This window comes from Carlito syrichta, unplaced genomic scaffold (genome assembly GCF_000164805.1).
Source record: "Carlito syrichta isolate Samal-C Ts95f unplaced genomic scaffold, Tarsius_syrichta-2.0.1 Scaffold316399, whole genome shotgun sequence".
NCBI classification, from domain to species: Eukaryota; Metazoa; Chordata; class Mammalia; order Primates; family Tarsiidae; genus Carlito; species Carlito syrichta.
In genome coordinates this window covers 89,561-108,454 of record NW_007260495.1, presented here as the reverse complement: position 1 = coordinate 108,454, position 18,894 = coordinate 89,561, and the positions used below count along the sequence as shown (strand labels likewise).

Sequence of the window (18,894 nt, the reverse complement as noted above, 5' to 3'; positions counted from 1 at the left end):
AAAGGAAACAGAAGCTATAGGCAAAATCATAAATCAGTACATGGAGGTTATACATTGGTTTGGTACTGAAATATGGCATATTTTGAAGCAGGAGCTTGCAAATCATAGGTGAATCCAGATTCTTTGACTTGCAGTTGGTTAAGGAAGCTAGAAACTTGGGGTCAGCAGAAAGGAATGTTAAGGTCTGACCTGTGGGTGTAATTCTTTCCAGGCCCATCAGGAAGAAACTTAGAACACAGAATGGTGGTGAGACTGCAGTCCTCAGTTCCCCCATATCTAGGGTCAACATGCCAGCAGACAGCATTTTCCATTTGGTGGGGGTCCAGGTTTCTGAAAAACAACTCAGGGACATACGTTAAGATAGTATCTTTAAGCCGGACTCGGTGGCTCAGCCAGTAGTCCCGAGCTTTGGGAGGCTGAGGTGAGTGAATTGCCTGAGCCCGCGGCTTCGAGACCCGCCTGGGCAACTTGGCGAGACCTCGTCTAAATAAATTTTTAAAAAATTAGCGGGTCGTGGTAGCACGCGCCTGTAGTTCCAGCTACTTGGAAGGCTGAGGCGGAAGGATCGCCGGAGCCCAGTAGGTCGAGGCTGCGGTGGCCGGGAGCGGCCCCTGCCCTCCAGTTTGGGCAACTGAGTGGGACCTCAACTCAAAAAAAAAAAAAAAAAAAAAGATAGTATCTTTAGTTTCTACAGAAAACCAAATACCTTGTGACTCTAACTTTCTTGACTATTGTTTTATGCTATTATTACCTGCTTGCTTATCAGGTTTCTCACTGACTTCTCAAGGCTAGCTAGATGTCTGGAATTTCCTTTGAAGGAACTTAAAATTTTCCTTTATTTCCATGCTTCATGGGGTGACCTAACAGGCCCCTAAGAAGGATTTCTGCTCCATCCCAAAAAGGATCTAAATAAATAGCCAGATAAAGATGGTGAGATCTGGAATAGTACAGAACTCTGGAGTTTCTGTCTCCATGTCTCCAGTCTCCAAGCATATGGCTGTCTTAACCAATTTGGAAGCCCAATCTCATTTCAAGAGTTTTTATAAAGTTTAGCCTCCAGGCCTCCACCCGCTGATCCCCTTCCTAGAGGTTGAAGCAGGGATGGGGGTCAGCGGGTTGGAGGTGGGTACTGAAAGCTCCAACCCTATAATCAACTGATCTTTCTGGTGACCAGTCCCATCCTAAGCCACCATATTAGCATAAACTCAGGTGTGATCAAAAGGGACTCATGATGAATAACAAAAGATATTTTTATCGGTCAGGAAATTCTAAGGATTTTAAGAGCTGTGTGCCAGGAACTAGGAACAAAGATCAAATATATTTCTTATTATACCACACATATATAAAAGGATAATCACTAATGAAATTTGCCATAGATGAGGGTAACTGGTAGGATTTTCTAACCTCACTATGAGTAAGATACAACTCTATGCTCTGTATAATTATATAGAAAATAACATATTTTGGGCCACACTCTCTCTTTGTCCATAAGAGGCCTCTGACAATCCCTGAATAGAGTTTCCTTTAAGGAACCAGGCAGCTGGGTGCAGTGGCTCACGCCTGTAATCCCAGTATTTTGGGAGGCAGAGGCAATAGGATTGCCTGAGTCCAGGGGATGAGGCCAGCCTGGGTAACACTGTGGGTCCTCATCTCTACAATTAAAAAAAAAAAAACACCAGGTAAAAGGCAATTTTGTACATTTCCTCAAATTCCTTTTCTTCATCTTATGAAAACAAGTAAGTTTTAAGAGTGGTCCTGCACCTTTAAGTGAGGATCATGAAAAATGGAATGAAGTGAGGAGATTGTAATATTTATCATGTGTATAGCCAAGTACAGGATACATAATAGCAGTACAACAATGATAAATATAACTAGGCCCCAGCCTCTGCTAGGAGCTTTATATATTCTCACTTATTTTTCATAACAATCCTGATTGGAGGGTATTTTTAATTCAGTTAACAACTGAAAATACTGGCGCTTACAAAAGTTAATTTGCCCGAGACTGTACTGTAAATGGCATAGACCAGTTTTGAATCCTGATCTATTCCCCAAACTCTTAAGTATGATAATGAACTAGGAAGAGCCAAAGAAAAATTTGGAACATTGTTTGCACCTTATGTACCAAGATCCAAAAATTATATAATATAAAAGTTTCTTCTTCTCACACATGATCATGTGATCTCTGCCCTTCTCCTTTTTTATCAGGTGTGCAAATAGGAAAATGATCATTGATCATTTGTTCGTGTGTAGCAGATGATATCTTTTGGTCAAGTTGTATCTATTCTCAAAATCCTCAATGGCTGCCATCATTGTTTAGGTTGGGATTAAGTCTGGTTGCATGTGATAGGCAAGTCACAATAACACAAGGGGTTATTCTTTCATTCAAAATGAATTTGGAGGGAGGCAGTTTAGGGGGCATGATAATTCCAAAAAGTCATCAAGAACCCAGGCTCCAACTGTCTTTCTGCTTCATTCTTAGAATTTGGTTTTCATCCTCAAAATCACCTCATGGACCTCGATAGTTGCTGGAGAATCTAACAATAAAAAAGGTAGAAAGAGTATTCACAGTTGTTTGCCCCCTTTTAAGTGTCTTTTCTGAAAGGCACACGTAACACTTCCATTTATATATCATTGACCAGAACTTAATCACACACAGTCACACCTAACTGTTATGGAGGCCAGAAAATGTGGTCTTTTATTTCAAATTGCTGCCCCCCAATATTATAAAAGTTCTTTTCCTTAAAAAAAAGTAGAAATGAATAGATATTATACATTTAGCACTTCTTTTCTACAACTGCCTGTGGAATTATGTACAAATTTATACCTGCCATCAACAGATTCTAGCACTATCATACCTAATCAGGCTTATGTCTGACTCTTCAGATGCTATTCACTATCTTTATGTTTCTTCTCATACTGTTCCTTCTACATGGAATATTTTTTCTTTCCTTTGTTTTCTAGTCTCTCACCCATCCTTTAAGGACTGTTTGATGTGCTGCTTCCACCATGAAATCATTTCTACTCTTTCTAACCAATTTATCACTCCCACTTTTTGAACCTTCACACAACTATTGCATTAAATTCCCGAAATTCCACCTTCATCATGTCATTACACTACTCTAAAGCTTCAATGTCAACTTCTTTTCTTTCTTTCTTTCTTTTTTTTTTTTGTTGTTGGAGTCTCACTCTGTCTCCCAGGCTGGAGTGCAGTGGCACGCTCACGGCCACCACAGCCTTGACCTGCTGGGCTTCGGTAATCCTTCTGCTTCAGCCTTCCAAATAGCTGGAACCACAGGCGTGCACCACTGTGCCTGGCTAATTTTTTTTGTATTTATAGTAGAGACGAGGTGTCATCAAGTTGCCCAGGCTGGTCTTGAACCCTTAGGTTCAGGCAATCCTCTGGCTTCCGCCTCCCAAAATGCTAGGATTACAGGTGTGAGCCACTGGGCCCAACCTGTCATCTTATTTTCTTATAGAACAGGTCTAAAACTTATTCAGGCAGCAGGGCACCAAACAGTCTAGTAGTTGAGAAAATACCATGAGTGCTAATATGTTAAACGGCTTTATAAATTAATTAATTGATTCAGTTGACACATACTTAATGAACTCCTAGTATGCTCCAGAGGGTACTTGGCACATGTTTATTTAACAGTAAGAATCTGTCAAAGCAAGATTGACATTTTCTGATTCTTTTCTTGGGATTTTTTTTTTTACTATTTTTATGTATTATCATGGCTCAGTATTTATTTTCTTGGCAATAGCAAAAATCAAAGATTGCGAGAAAGTATGTATGAAAAAGCCCTAAGTGGAATATTTTCTCCATTAATTAATTTCTTTCAGAGAGTTTGGAAAATGCAATGACTATTTGATTTTAGCAATAAAATCTCTTAGTACAAATCAAGGCACATTAATTTCACAAGAACCTAGCAAAAGAACTCCCACAGTGAGTCGAAACTCGATCCCTTGAATATTTCCTCAAATTTATGCTTTCTCAAAGATTCTCTTTTAGGTTGTAAAACTACACTCTACTACACCATACCTCACATGTCAATTATGTGATATAATATGCTGAAGATCTTAGACTCTTTATATCTAGCACCGGACTCTTCTTAGCTTCAAAACCAAATAACCAACTATCTGCTGAACATTTCATTTTCAAGTTAATAAGGCAAAGAATATGGGTAAAGAACAAAAGTAGAAAGTGTATAAAATCATTGAAAATGGTCAGTAAACTTATGGGAAACATCAACTCATCAGAAATCGAAGAAATATAAGTTAAAACAAGAAGTAAAATACTATTTCTCCCTACTAAACTGCAGAAATTTTGAAAAGTGATAATATCTAATGTTTGTATATAAATAATGAGAGACAATGTATAAACAGACAATGGTCATACCATATACTAAAATAGAACCTGACCCACAACTTTCAGCAGCCTGCCCAGGAAACCAATCCATTATATACAATAGACAACCCAGCTATCCAGTCTGCTATAAGTTAGACTTGTGGGAAGTCTAACTGCTATCTCTAGTAACATCCAGGAAGTTCAACTATAACCCCTGTAACAACCTGCCCATGACCAGAACTTTATTAATAACTGACAACTTCTCTAATTTTTCCAACTTAAAACAATGAAGGGAAAGCCAAATATGCATACTAAACCAGTCTTATAGGACTCCCCACTTCCAATGAGCCCACTTACAGGTTTCCCATGCAAACAATCTCCCTTCCTTCATTCCAAAACCACCCTTCATTCCACTGTAAAACTTTCCAACTCTTCTATCTGCCTTTGAGTCTCTGCCAAAATGCAAGTGATGGTGACTGCCTCCCTTGCTATAGTCAACTCTGAATAAATCCTCAATGGCTTTTCTCATTTGGTCAGTCTTTATTTTTATAATTGATATAACTTTTCATTAAAGCATCCACCAAAATTATGCACAGGAATGTTAATTAGATGTATTTGAAGTGTACAATGAAAAGGAGGATTATATAAGTTGTGTTTTTCTAAGGATGCAATTATTATTTTAGAACAAGATTGTACAATGCTATTAGAAACAATCTTGAAATATTACTAACTGAAAGAAGCAGATGACACAACTTAACAATATCATTTTTGTTGGGAAAAAACTATAAATAAATACACAGGGAGTGAAAGATGAAGGGAAAAGGAGAAAGAGAGAAGAAATAAATATGTTCAACAATAATGATCTAAATGGTGCAATTATGAATGATCTTATCATTTCAGAGGTTTTTTTAAATATTTTTCAGTTACCTATCACGAACATGTAGTACTTTTGTAATTAGAAAATTGTCTTTAAACTGGTCATGGTGACTCACACCTGTAATCCCAGCACTTTGAGAGGCAGATTTTAGAGATTGCCTGAGCCCAGAGGTTTGAGACTAGACTGGGCAATTTGGCAAGACCTCATCTCTATAATAAATTAAAACATTATTTAGGCACAGTGGCTCACACCTATAGTTTCAGTTGCTTGGAAGGCTGAGGTGGAAGGGTCACCTGAGCCCGGTAGGTCAAGGCTGCAAGAGCCATGAACGTTCCATTATACTCCTGCCTGGGTGACAGAATGAGACTCTGACTCAAGAAAGAAGGAAGGGAGGGAAGGAGAGAGGGAGAGAGGGATGTAGGGAGGAAGAAAGAAAAAGAAAAATATTCTATTCTATTTTAAAAAATCTGTGGTTCATGTTTGCAATCCCAGCACTTTTGGAGGCAGAGGCAAGAGAATTGCCTGAGTCCAGGGGTTCAAGAGCAGCCTGGGCAACTTGGCAAGACCTCATATCTACAATAAATCAAAAAAATTAGCTGGGCATGGTGGTGTACGCCTCTGGTTCCAGCTACTTGGAAGGCTGAGGTGGAAGGATCACCTGAACCCAGCAGGTTGAGGCTGCAGTGGCTGTGAGCATGCCACTGCACACCAGCCTGGGTGATAGAGTGACTCTGACTAAAAAAAAAACAAAAAAAACAAAACTGAGGAGATTTATGGGAAGATGGTGGTGTAATCAGTTGGACCACATGGATTCCTGTGTAAGTGATTGTTGTATGGACAATTCTGCAAGTGTTTCTGTGTTTAAGTGGGAGTGTCAGAGGTTGACTGAGTGGGTACTGGAGAGCAAGTGCCCAGGGTCCTCCTGGCGAAGCTGCTGGTGCCATGGCTGCTCTGCTTGGACCCTTGTGCTTCCTGAAGTGCAGAAACTGAGCACCATTTTCTAAAATTAGCAGAGCTTTTCCCAGGAAGAATGGCTAGAGTGATTGCCAAGACCAACACCACTGTTTGGGCTGAATGCTGATAGTGAGGGCCATGGAGGGAGTGCAGCAAGGGAGGAGGAGGGAGTGCAGCAGAGTACTGAGGAAACAGTGAGGAGAAGCCACCCTGAGCCTAGACTGGGCTCCAGAGCCTTGTCACCAGGTCCCGAGATCCAGAGACTGTGGTAACTGCTGGAGACGGAGCTATTGACCCCATTGGTGACAGGAACAGCAGCCAGCAGAGACATTGACCAGACTCTCTGATGCCTGAGCAGAGAAGTGCTCCAGGGCAGCCCCTGCAGAACAGCAGAACTGCATCTTAAGACCAGGCATTATCTCTGTGTTGCATTAGGGCTGCTCTTTGCAACCTCAGAGAACATTGCCCCCAGTGCAGAACCCCTGTTAGGTAACAGCCAACATGGAACCCCAGAGGATCCACGCTCCAACCTGAGTCAGCTGCTGGGTGATAGTCACAGACAGCAGAACTGTCCAAGAAGAAGGCTGATGAGTGCCTAACTGACTCCCCCCCTCCCCAACCCCTAGCAACCAGTGAAAGAGATAGGGAGGGCAGAGCAGAGATAGGAGGCCCCATTCCACTGCTATGAACTGGATGCCCTGGGAGCTGTGACAAAGCTGGGAGAGGAATGAAGTGGGTGAGATCCCAAGAGATACTGTGTCAAGTTATCACAGGGTCCCCCCCCAACCCCCCCGGGCATGGGACAGCTATCAATTGCAGGCAGCAGGGGGGTGAAGATTCTAACATCTTAAGTTCCAATAGCAAATAGGGAACTTGTTGTCACAGAATCTGTCTTGAGATGGAGCTCCCCCCCCCCCCACCCCAGAGAGACATACTAAAGCTGAAACTTCTTTATCAGCATTTGTTTTGTTTGTTTTTGGGTTTTTTTTTTAGAAGGGGTTGGTTTGTTTTTGAATATCTAATTTAGTTGCTTTGTTGGTTGGTTTTCTCTTTCCTTTCCTTCTATTTTTCTTTCTTTGTTCATTTTCTTTTTAAAATATTTTTTTTCTTTTTTCATTTTTCTTTCCTCTTTTCCTCTGTTTCTCTTTCTTTTTCTCTCTTTTCCCTCTTATACCCTGTCTTGGACCAGGGGCTACTCATGCATATCCATTGTAAGGTCTTATTGTACAGAGATGAAGAGTGAGACCTTGCTGGCCCATTCACCAGATAGCAAACATTATGACCTGCCAATAGGTTCAGAATCCTTGCATCAGCCCCCCGCCACCTAGTAAGTGCTCAAAATTGTAAAGAGACAGTAAATGCTCAAAATTGTAAAGAGACAGACCCCCCTAGCCCTACAACAAACTGAACAAACCTGGAGCCCCAGCTCAAGGAAGAACAAAAGCTAGAGCAAATTTCAGAAGCAACTGCTTCTCCATTTTCCCCTGAGTAACAGAATTAAAGAGAGAAATAAAAGAACTGCTACAGATGAAGAACAAAAATGAAAAACCGCCAGTAATCATCAGAGTCCAGCAAAGAGTCAGGGCTACTGGGGCACAAACAATAGCTATCTCCCAGAATGACAGTATCCAGAAGGTACTTATGGAGATCCGAGAATCATTGAATAGAATGAATAAAAATCAGGAAATGCAAGGGCTGAAACTAAATGAAATGCAACAGAGCTAGACAGGCTCAAAAAAGCATACTTAGAAATAACAGAAATAAAGCCAGGCTCGGTGGTTCAGCCTGTAATCCTGAGCCTTTGGGAGGCTGAGGTGAGTGGATTGCCTGAGCCCGCGGGTTCGAGACCCACCTGGGCAACTTTGCGAGACCTCACCTCTACAATAAATCAAAAATTAGCCGGGCATGGTAGCGCACGCCTGTAGTTCCTCCTACTTGGAAGGCTGAGGTGGAAGGATCGCCGGAGCCTAGCAGGTCAAGGCTGTGGTGACCGGGAGCGGCCACTGCACTTCAGTCTGGGCGACAGAGTGAGACTCCAACTCAAAAAAAAAAAAAAAAGAAAGAAATAACAGAAATAAAGAACTCCATCCAAGAAATAAATAACAAGCTGTCAAGCATGGGGAACAGAATTGGCCAAGCAGAAGAAGAATCTCAGGACTGGAAGACAAAAATATGGAATTAACCCAATCTATTAAAAATGTAGAAAAAAAACTTAAGAAGAAAGAGGAAACTGTCCAAGAGATATGTGATTTTTATCAAGAAACCAAACCTACATCTAATTGGAATACCCAAAATAGAAAAAGAAATGGAAAACACCTTGGAACAAACATTCCAAGAGTTCATTCAAGAAAACTTCCCTCATCTGACCAGAGAGATAACAATACAAGCACAAGAGCTCCAGAGAACTCCTGCAAGACATCTTATGAGAAGACCCATCCCTAGACACATCGTAATTCACCTACACAAAGGAGGTATAAAAGAAAAATCCCCAAAGGCAGCAAGTGAAAAAGGTCAGACTGTCTACTGGGGGAGAACAGTCAGAATTGCTCCAGACTTATCTACAGAAACACCACAGGCCAGATGGATTTGGACCCCACTCTGTAATGTTCTCAAAGATACAAAAATTTTAACCAAAAGTTTTCTACCCAAACTAAGCTTCATTAGTGACAGAGAATTAATATCCTTCCCAGACATCTAATCCCTAAGAGAATATACTGATTTGAGACCAGGTCTATAGGAGATGCTTTAAAAGGTGCTGTACACAGAGTAAAAAAGAAACAAAAGAAGGATCATATACTTCACAAGATCACAGACAAACACAGAACAGCAGAACACACAGCATACCCACAAAAATGAAAACACACCCATATAGGAACATAAAAGGACATAGAAGACAAAAATACCATAGAAAAAAAATCAGTGATATAAGAAAGCTGGTTCTTTGAAAGGATAAAGAAGATTGATGGACTCCTAGCCAGAATGACCAAAAAAAAAAAAAGAGAGAGAGAGAAAAAACCCAAATAAACACAATCAGAAACACAAAAGATCAAGTCATAACTGACCCCGAAGAAATATAAGACATTATCTGAAATTACTATGCACTACTGTATGAAAACAAAATCAATAACCTAAACAAAACGGAGGACTTTCTAACATCACACAAACTCCCAAGGTTGAAACAAGAAGAAACTGAGATCCTAAATAGGCCAATAATAAGTCAGGGAATTGACTCTGTCATAAGAAAACAACCTGCAAAAAAGAAGCCCTAAACCAGATGGCTTTCTAGCAGAATTCTATAAAACATACAAGGAGGATACCAATCCCACTGAAAGTATTCCAGGCAATCGAGAAAGACAAAAGTCTCACCAAATCATTGTATGAAGTTAACATCACACTGATACCCAAACTAGGTAAAGAGTCAACAAAGAAAGAGAACTACAGGCCAATATCCATGATGAATATAGATTCAAAAATTGTCAACAAGAATTTAGCAGATTGGATCCAACACCACATCTCAAAAATCATCCACCACAAGCAAGTAGGCTTTAGTACCGGGATGCGGAGCTGGTTCAATATTCACAAGAACATAAATGCAATTAAATACATAAACTGATGTAGAAATAGGAATCACATGATTGTATCATTAGACACAGAAAAAGCTTTTGATAAAATCCAGCATCCCTTTTTGATAAAAACCCTTGAACACCTAGGCATAGAGGGAACATATCTCAAAATAGTAACAGTCATCTATAACAAACCCACAGCCAACATATTGCTAAATGAACAAATAATTTCCCCTGAAAACTGGAACAAGACAAGTTTGCCCACTTTTACCCTCCTGTTCAACATAGTATTTGAAGTCCTAGCTAGAACAATCGGGCAAGAGAAGGAAATCAGGGTATCCAAATAGGAAAAGAGGAAGTCAAGTTATCCCTCTTTGCTGATGATATGATTCTATATATCAAAAATCCAAGAGAATCTGTCAAAAACCTTCGTGCACAGAAAAAGGACTTTGACAAAGTCTCAGTGTACAAAATCAACATGCAAAAGACAGTCACATTCTTATACATCAACAACAAATAGGTAGAGAAACAAATAAAAAGCACAATCACACTCCAATAGCAAAAAAGAAAAAAAAAAAAAAAGGGAAATACCTCCTGGTATCTTCCTAACCAGAGACATGAAAGATCTTTACAATGAAAACTACAAAACACTGCTCAAAGAAGTCTAAGATGACACAAACAAATGAAAATATATTCCATGCTCATGGTGTCCATCCTACCAAAGGCAATCTATAGATTCAATGTTATACCCATTAAATTACCAAGATCATTCTTCTTAGACCTGGAAACAACAATACAGAAGTTCATTTGGAAACATAAATGACCACAAATAGCCAAAACAATCTTTAGTAAATGAAACAAAGTGGAAGGTATCATACTTCTAGACTTTAAACTTTATTATAAGGTTACAATAATCAAAACAACCTGGTATTGGTACAAGAACAGGTATATAGACCAATGGAATAGGATAAAGATTCCTAAAGCAAAACCTCAATTTCCCAAGCAACTCATCTTTAACAAAGCCTCCACCATCAACCACTGGGGAGAGGAGAACCTATTCAGTAAATGATGCTAGGAAAACTGGTTGACCACGTGCAGAAGAATGAAACAGGACCCCCTATCTATCACCACAGACAAAAATTAAATCCAAACGGATCAAAGACCTAAATGTGAAAACTCAAATTTTAAGAATCTTAGAAAATGCTGGAGATACCCTTATAGAAATCAGAATAGGCAACCAATTCCTGATCACAACCCCAAAAGTCCATGCCGTAAGAGATAAGATAGACAACTGGTACCTCATCAAACTGAAAAACTTCTGCAAAGCAAAAGAAACCAGCAAGAGAGCGGAGATACAGTCCACAGAATGGGAAAAAATATTTTTCAACTGCATATCTGACAAAGGCCTAACATTCAGGATCTACAAAGAACTCAAATGTGCTGAAAGGAAAAAAACAAACAGCACCATCAAAAAGTGGGAAAAGACACGAATAGACACTTCTCAAAAGAAGACATAGGAGCAGCCAACAGACAACATGAAAAAATGCTCAGTCTCACTAATCATCAGAGAAATGCAAATCAAAACCACATTGAGATACCACTTAACACCAGTAAATGGTCATCATTAATAAAACAATAAACAACAGATGCTGGCAATAATGTGGAGAAAAGGGAATGCTTCTACACTGTTGGTGGGAATGTAAACTAGTTCTACCTCTATGGAAAACAGTGTGGCAAATCCTAAAATAACTAGAAATTTACCTTCCATACAGCCGAGCAATCCTCCATCTGGGAATGTACCTGGAGGAACTTAAATCACTGTACAAAAAAATGCCTGCACACATATGTTTATTGCAGCACTATTTAAATAGCAAAATAATGGAACCAACCGTGATGTCCATTGGAACTGGACTGGATAAAAAAAATATGATACATATACATGATGGAATACTACACAGTCATAAAGAAGAACAAAACACACTTTGCAGCAACTTGGTTGGATTTAGAGTCTATAATACTCAGTGATTTATCATAGAAACAATGAACTGAGTACCAAATGTTCTTACCCCTGAAAATATACCATAATGCTACAAGTAAGGGATTGACTGTAGCTAGAAACTGCCAAGGAAAGAAGCAGGGGGCACATAACATTAATAAGGGTAACTGATCTCAAACCAGGCCAAGTGGGAACCAAAGGTAGGCCCAAACTTTACCTGTATGATAACCACTTGTACACCTAATGCTGAATTGTACCCCACATCTTTAAAATCAAATAAAATTCTAAAAAAATCTAATGTGGTTGTTCAGGGAACTTTCTGATAAACTATATCTTAAAAGGGCATTTAGAATATTTGAAGGTAACAGGTCTCAGTAGGCACAGTTTTTGAGAAACTAAACTGCAAAATGAGCTGAGGCTTACCAAAATTACTAAAGATAACATCAATATTATTTTAGTTATTTGGGAGAGAAAGTTAATTAAATAAAGGCCAAGATTATTGCTTTCAGTCTGTTGTGTAATGTGGTATAATTTTCCTTGTCATTAGCTGTTAGGAAACTTTTAGACTGAAAAAGGTGGCAATTTAAGAAGGAATGGAAACTAAAGACTGAGAACAGAATTTATAAGCCTTTTCTAATTAGTAAGAATATAGGAGTGACTTTTTTTAAACTTCCACTTTGCTGATTTTTCAAGTTTCCTGAATTTAGAAATAATATTTATTTATTTATTTATTTATTTTATTTTTGAGTCAGCGTCTCATTCTATTGCCCAGACTGGAGTGCAGTGACACAATCACCATTCACCTCAACCTCTGGGGCTCAGGTGATCCTTCAGCCTTAGCCTCCCAAGTAGCTGGGATTACAGGTTCATGCCACCATGCCCAGCTATTTTTAAAAATTTTTTTGTAGAGATGAGGTCTTGCTAAGTTGTCTAGGCTGGTCTCAAACTTCTGGGCTCAAGAGACCCTCTTGCTTCAACCTACCAAAGTGTTGAGATTATAGGTACCCACCATGCCCTGCTAGAAATAATACTATTTTATGATTAAAAATACAGGTATTATTTATGTCACTTAAGTAATGAAATATAGTTATTATTATGAATAAGATGGCTATAATTAATTGAGTTAATAAACAGTTTCAGACCTACACAATAAACTTTCAGACTGAGTCTTAAAACTGGTGACCCACTCTACAGATATAACAATTTAGGTCTGGTTTTTGAAGTCTATTAATAATTTTAGGTCCTACCAGCTGAGATTGAGAAGTTGAATCTTACCTTTACTTCCATAGCTTGAAGTTAGGAGAGGGTGAAATATGCAAGAATTATTCAAGAAAGAACTAGGTGTTCGGACATAGAATCATTGATGGTTAGGTTGACCACTCCTTAAACTTTAATGCATGTGCATATCATCTGGAGATATTATTAAACTCCAGATTCTGGTTCAGCAAGTCTCTCAAATGACCTCAAATTCTTCATTTCTAACAAACTCCCAGATGGTTTATAGACTACACTTTGAGTAGTCAGAAGACCTCCTAGATAAGGAAGCCCCAAACTCTCATTTCACATGAGAAAATTTGGGGTTCAGAAGTCAATGTGAATTTCATCCTGCCCACTGCCCCAGTGAAACCTGCTGGCCTGTAGTAGGTATCTTCCTCTAATTCATCTTTCCATACGTATGTCTCTCCACCTTTCTAATCTGTCCAAAAGGAAATAGTCATAGATCCAATGCTCATCATATTTTATTATAATTAAGAGAGTACACTGAATGGGGAACAAGCTTGGGAAATCCAGAGTCTCTGAGGTTGACTACGTAGAGGAAAATCTATAGTAAATTTTGGCTATATCTTCAATCAAGCTCATAACACCCTTTTTGAGAAAGAGGAAGTGGCTGTACGTTTTTCATCCTAGAAAAGTAGAAAGGTCAAGAAAGCCCAGAGTGAATGATCAGTCTCCTGCTTTCCTTGCTCGGGCTGCTACAGTGTGTTCTCCACCAGGAGGTTTCCCAGAGCAGAACCTGTGTGGCAGGTGAAAGGGGCGTGTCTCAGGAAATTTAGGAAGACTAATCCAGCACATAAACCTAGGGAGCTCCAGCTGCTAGGAAGAGAAGAGATAGAAAATTTAGCAAAAAAAATAGAGGAGCAGAAGCCCTGGCAAGGGGCTGATGGTGACTTTCAGATCGCTTCAATAAAGATTTCAACCACCTACTTCTAACTCTATCGTCAACACAGGCCTCTTAATTATGGTGGTCTGGGAGAAGATAAAGCACACCTGGCTTCAGAGGCCAGGAGGAGTTAAGAGAAAGACTGCCAAACTTGAAGGAGAGAGAAAAGCCAGGACTTGCCTGGGTTATAAAGTTCTCAGAATCTTAAGGGCCCACACATTGTCAGGAAAGAAAAGCAGAATTTGGGGAGAACAAGAACAAGATCTTCCTGGATTTCAGTGGCAATTTTCTCAGTATTTAATCACTCTTTCTCTGGAATGATTGACTTTGTATCACCGAAATAAAACTGCTTGACTTTGTATCACCAAAATAAATTGAACAATAAAACAAAAACATCCTTAGGGGTAATAACACAGTGGTAATAATCCTTTGTTTTCCCTTCTCATTCTGATCATGTCCATATTTTACCAAAGCAGAAGAAATGTTCAATTCAAAGACGTTGTAATCCTAAAGGTTTATGGGTGGGTCTAGAGCATAATGGAAAAAAGGGGAAATTATGAGTTTGCAAGGAAAGTCAGAAGAGCAGATGATCTTGTCTTATTTGTCTTTCCTATGGAGACTGGACTGAAGGCTTCCACAGCCTCTTTGGTCTGTATAAAGGTCGTTCTTGGTTTTGGAATCCATCATGATCAATGTTTGGTTCGGGGCTGTTTTGCAAGAGATTTTAGAAACTCTTGGATTTGACAGGTTGATACATAAGGTATTGGGTGCTTGCCTATGGCTATCTAAATGCCTTGGGGTTGGTCTATCTTCATTTCCCTGCAGATGAGTGATTAGCAGACTAGAAGAGGAACACTTAGAGGAAGAGGATGGAGTTAAGGCTATTTAGGCCCTAGGGAGAAGATAAGTGTCTCAGAGATGATGGTTTCTTGGCCATTGAGGAATCGCATGTTGAGCAAGCTAAAGACACAGAGGGCTGAGTCCATGATTTCCTAGGAGTCTGAAGCACAGAGAGTCAAAAAGGGTACTGAGGCATCCACCACATACTGCCATTTAGGATGGTCTTTGGTGGTCACCAGCTACTGCAGTAAATGCAAAGGAAAAAAATGCCTGTGTTAGACAAGATACTGCAGATTCCTGGGGATCAGGAGAGGTGCTCTTAATGCTCAGAAACATGGAAAGGGGATTAGTCATTCTAAAGGATAGAATTAATACTGTGGTTTTGCAGACTTTACCAAGGACAAGTCTATATTATATCTAGAACATATTCCTATAGAATACACTCAACAAATGTTTAACCAATAATTTAATTAAACAAGAGTTTGTTTTGTTTTTTACATTTCATCATGGATGCCGCTGAGACCATCGTACTAAGTGAACTATCTCAGAAACAAAGAACTGAATACCACATGTTCTCACTCACTGGTGGAATTGGCAGTAGCTGGACACTGCTAGGGGAGCTTGGGAAGGAGGAAGGATGGGGAGCACGAGGCAACATGCTGGGTACCAGGTCCACTATTTGGGGAGAGAGGGCCTGCTAAAAGCCCCAAATTCACCTGCGTGAAACTTACTTATGTAGGAAATCCTCACTTCTACCCCGCAACCCTAAAATAAAAAAAAAATTTTTAAAGTTTTTTTAATGTTCATCCGACAAGATGTTAACTTACAGCAGCAAGCAGAAAGAATGACATTATGTCATTTGTAGGCACACAAATTGTTCTCTGGCTCTCTACGGCAAAGAATGCTTTGTATTCGCTGAAAATACTTAAAAAAGAAAAAAGGCAAGGACATTTTTTAGAGTAAGCAGCATTTGTTAATCACAGTCTTTGGCATCAGATAGGGCTTTATTCTATTCCTAGTTCTGCCTCTTACTAGCTGAGTGACCTCTGAGCTACAGTGTTTTCCCCTATAAATAGGGATACAATAAAATAAATAATAGTTTTAACATGATTCTGTTCAGATTCTTCAAAGCAGAACGCCAGTGAGCTCGGAGAGTCCGGAGCAGGAATGAGCCCCAACACATTCTCTGGATACAAGGGACGTCCGGCCTTGGTTGCGGTTAAAACTCCATTTCCCAGCATGCCCCGGGCCCAGTGCCTAGTTTACTCTCATTTCCGGGTATGTCATGTGACTCTCCGGCCGCACCATGGCGGAAGCAGAGGAGCAGGTAAAGGCTGCAACTGCTAGTTCAGGACACGAGAAGGGAGACTAGGGTGGGGTGCTCGGGGACGTGGAGTGGAGCGTGTGGAGATACGGAGCTGCTGGCGGGAAGGGGGGGGAGTCTGGCTCACGGCAGGACGCGGGGTGGGGCGGCGAAACTTTCGGGGAAGCAGATAGCCAGGGTAGGATGCCAGCTCCTGGAAGGGCACCTGGAGAACGCGAATAGGTACACCTTCGCGTTCGGGGAAGCCCCTGCCTTGGGCCGGCTTCTTGTGGCCTGTACCCAGTGAAATTTTGGCAGGAAAGCAGGCCAGGCTACCCCAGGGACTGCCTGCCTATTGGAAGCGGAAGACATGACTTGAGTTTTGAGGCCGGGTGATTGAAATTGAGTTGCTTTCTATTAGAAATAAGACAGTGAGAACCTGGAGGGAATAGATGATGAGTTTTGTTTTGTGTCGGATTTAGGTACAGAACTGAGGCACTATTGTGATGCTGCTGGGATTAAGTATACCTATCTGGAGCAAAATTGCCTAGACTCAAAGTACTGGCTAAATGTGTGACTTTGGACTATTTTCCCATGTAAGATGGGGAAAATAATAGTACAGTCCTGATTAGGGGAGTTTAAAATGGAAAGAGCTAATACACAAAGTTGAAGTTCTTAGAATTGTTATGTGGGCTCAAGAAAAGTTAAATGGGATTATTTATTGCTGGCAGGACATCAGATGGGAATGTTCAGGCAAGAACTGGCAATGTAACGCTGGGGTTTAGGGTAAAATTAGTGAGGGAATATGAATTATTTTCATATAGCAATAATGGTAGCCACACATGATATGAAATGACAAAGTAAAATCAAAATGACAAAAAGAAGCAGACCAAGGCTAGAATTCGGAGGAAATAAGTTTCCATTTCCACTGTCATTTCAGTTTGATACTGGTTTTCCTCATAAACTAATGGGGCTGTCAGTTGCTGTGATTGCCTTTAAACAGTGAGTTGATGATGAGCTGTCTAGTATTATGGGAGACGTTTACCTGTTCAATAATTTAATTTTTACCATTTGCCATATATTTAATTTATTTTTATTTCCTAATGAAAATTTGCGCTGTGCACATTTTACATATACCAGTAATTAAGAAATTTGACTAGGCAGAAATTTGGTTGGGTTGGCCATTGTGATAACAAGATAGGATCATCTCTTATTTAACACTAAATCCTTCCTTTTCCATTCTAGGCAGTTCAAAGGAAAGTGTTCATTAAGAACATATCATTTCAAGAGTCATTACTTGACTCTTTGATTAGTGTGAAGATGTTTTTCACATTGTTCCTCATCATTTCATGTTGAAATATAATTGTTTTGTAGTTGGATTTAAAATAAAATAAAACAAGTTTAATATATATATAGTTTAATAGAAATTGAGAGAGTAGTCTTAGTATTTACTACTTTATTTTTCTTGTTAAATCTGTAAAATATTTACCACTGTTTTGTGCAGAAGAAGAGCTTGACAAAGTTTTCTGATGTAGAAAGACACATAGAAAGTTAGGAATCTAATAAGAGTGTTTCACATTTGTACAAGTAAATCACATTCCAGTTAACAAAACCCTTTCAAATTGCTTTTGGTCCTCCCCAAAGAATTCTGTGAGGTGAGTGTTTAGTCTGATATGTAAGTCAGGTCAAACACCTACGATGTTGCAAGCCTTTCAATGGCTTCTCATCTCACTCTGAGAAAAAGCCCAAGTCCTTACAATAGCCTGCTTGTCCTATAGGACCGTGTCCTAGATGTCCTTTGCCACCTTTTTGACCCCATTTTCTGCTACTTTTCTCCTTCCACTGTCACTGTGCATCAGCTACAGTGATGTGTTCCTTTAATACACCAAGAATGTTCCTACCTCAGGGCCTTTGCTCATGCTGTTTCCTTTTAGAAACCTTGGCATTTACAGGGCTTTCTCTTATTTCCTTCATGTCTTTGTCCAAGTGTTCTTTTGAGTGAGACCTTTCCTGACCGTGCTTTGAAGCCTATAATATTTTTCTCAGTAATACTTATCACCATTTGGCATACTGTGTTTTAAAATTTGTTTATTTCCCTGTGTATTCTATACCTATATTTCCATATACTCTCACCATTAGAATGTAAACTCCATACGACAAGGATTTATTCACTGCTATATGCCCAACACCTAGAATATTACTCACTACTTAAGGAATATGTGTTAAATGATTGAATTTTACAGATAAGCAAATTGAAAATCAGACAACTTGAGTAACTTGCTCAGGCTTATAGCTAATATATAATCTCTAGTCCTTTGTCTCCAAAGCTCATGATTTTTCACTAGAAATATACTTTTAAATATACTTAATAACATAAGTCTAAGTCATTTTTTACTTTGTAAAATAAAGTGAGCCCTTATCATTTTAATGATTTTTCCCCCAAGCCATCATTCCACCATCTTTGAGGCTTTAATAGCCAATGCGCATTCCCCTCCCCAGTTGTGTCAGTATCTTTCTTAAGGCCATGGCAGAAAGAAGCAAACATTCATAAATTGTTCTGATTATTTATTTATTTTAAGAAAACTAGTAAGTATTGGTACCTATATTATTAGTCCTTTATAGATTAAAAATAGTTAGACTTTTCTCTGTTTGGAGCATATTGCATTTCACAGTAGGAAGCCATTGAAATTTGATGAAGATAGTAGGCCTTTATTATACAAGTTTTTATTTTAAGGCTAAAGGTGTATAAAAGTGGAGTAACTAAATTTACTGGTTCTGTTGTGCTACCTTGAATCTTTTAGAAAATCTTGACTTAATTTTTTTGTTTTGGAATCATGCATTATAAATACAAATGA

At 39.3% G+C, this 18,894-nt stretch overlaps 1 protein-coding gene across 1 annotated transcript in view; it reads left to right on the top strand.

The window, feature by feature from the left end:
• The first annotated feature begins 15,988 nt into the window (after window positions 1–15,988).
• LOC103276889 (vacuolar protein sorting-associated protein 41 homolog) overlaps window positions 15,989–18,894 on the top strand; it is a 74,964-nt gene continuing 72,058 nt past the window's right edge. Inside the window, exon 1 of the mRNA XM_021707138.1 lies at window positions 15,989–16,063. Within this exon, the coding sequence (XP_021562813.1) occupies window positions 16,043–16,063 (21 nt within the window). The 5' untranslated portion in view covers window positions 15,989–16,042. The remainder of the gene's footprint in view (window positions 16,064–18,894) is intronic.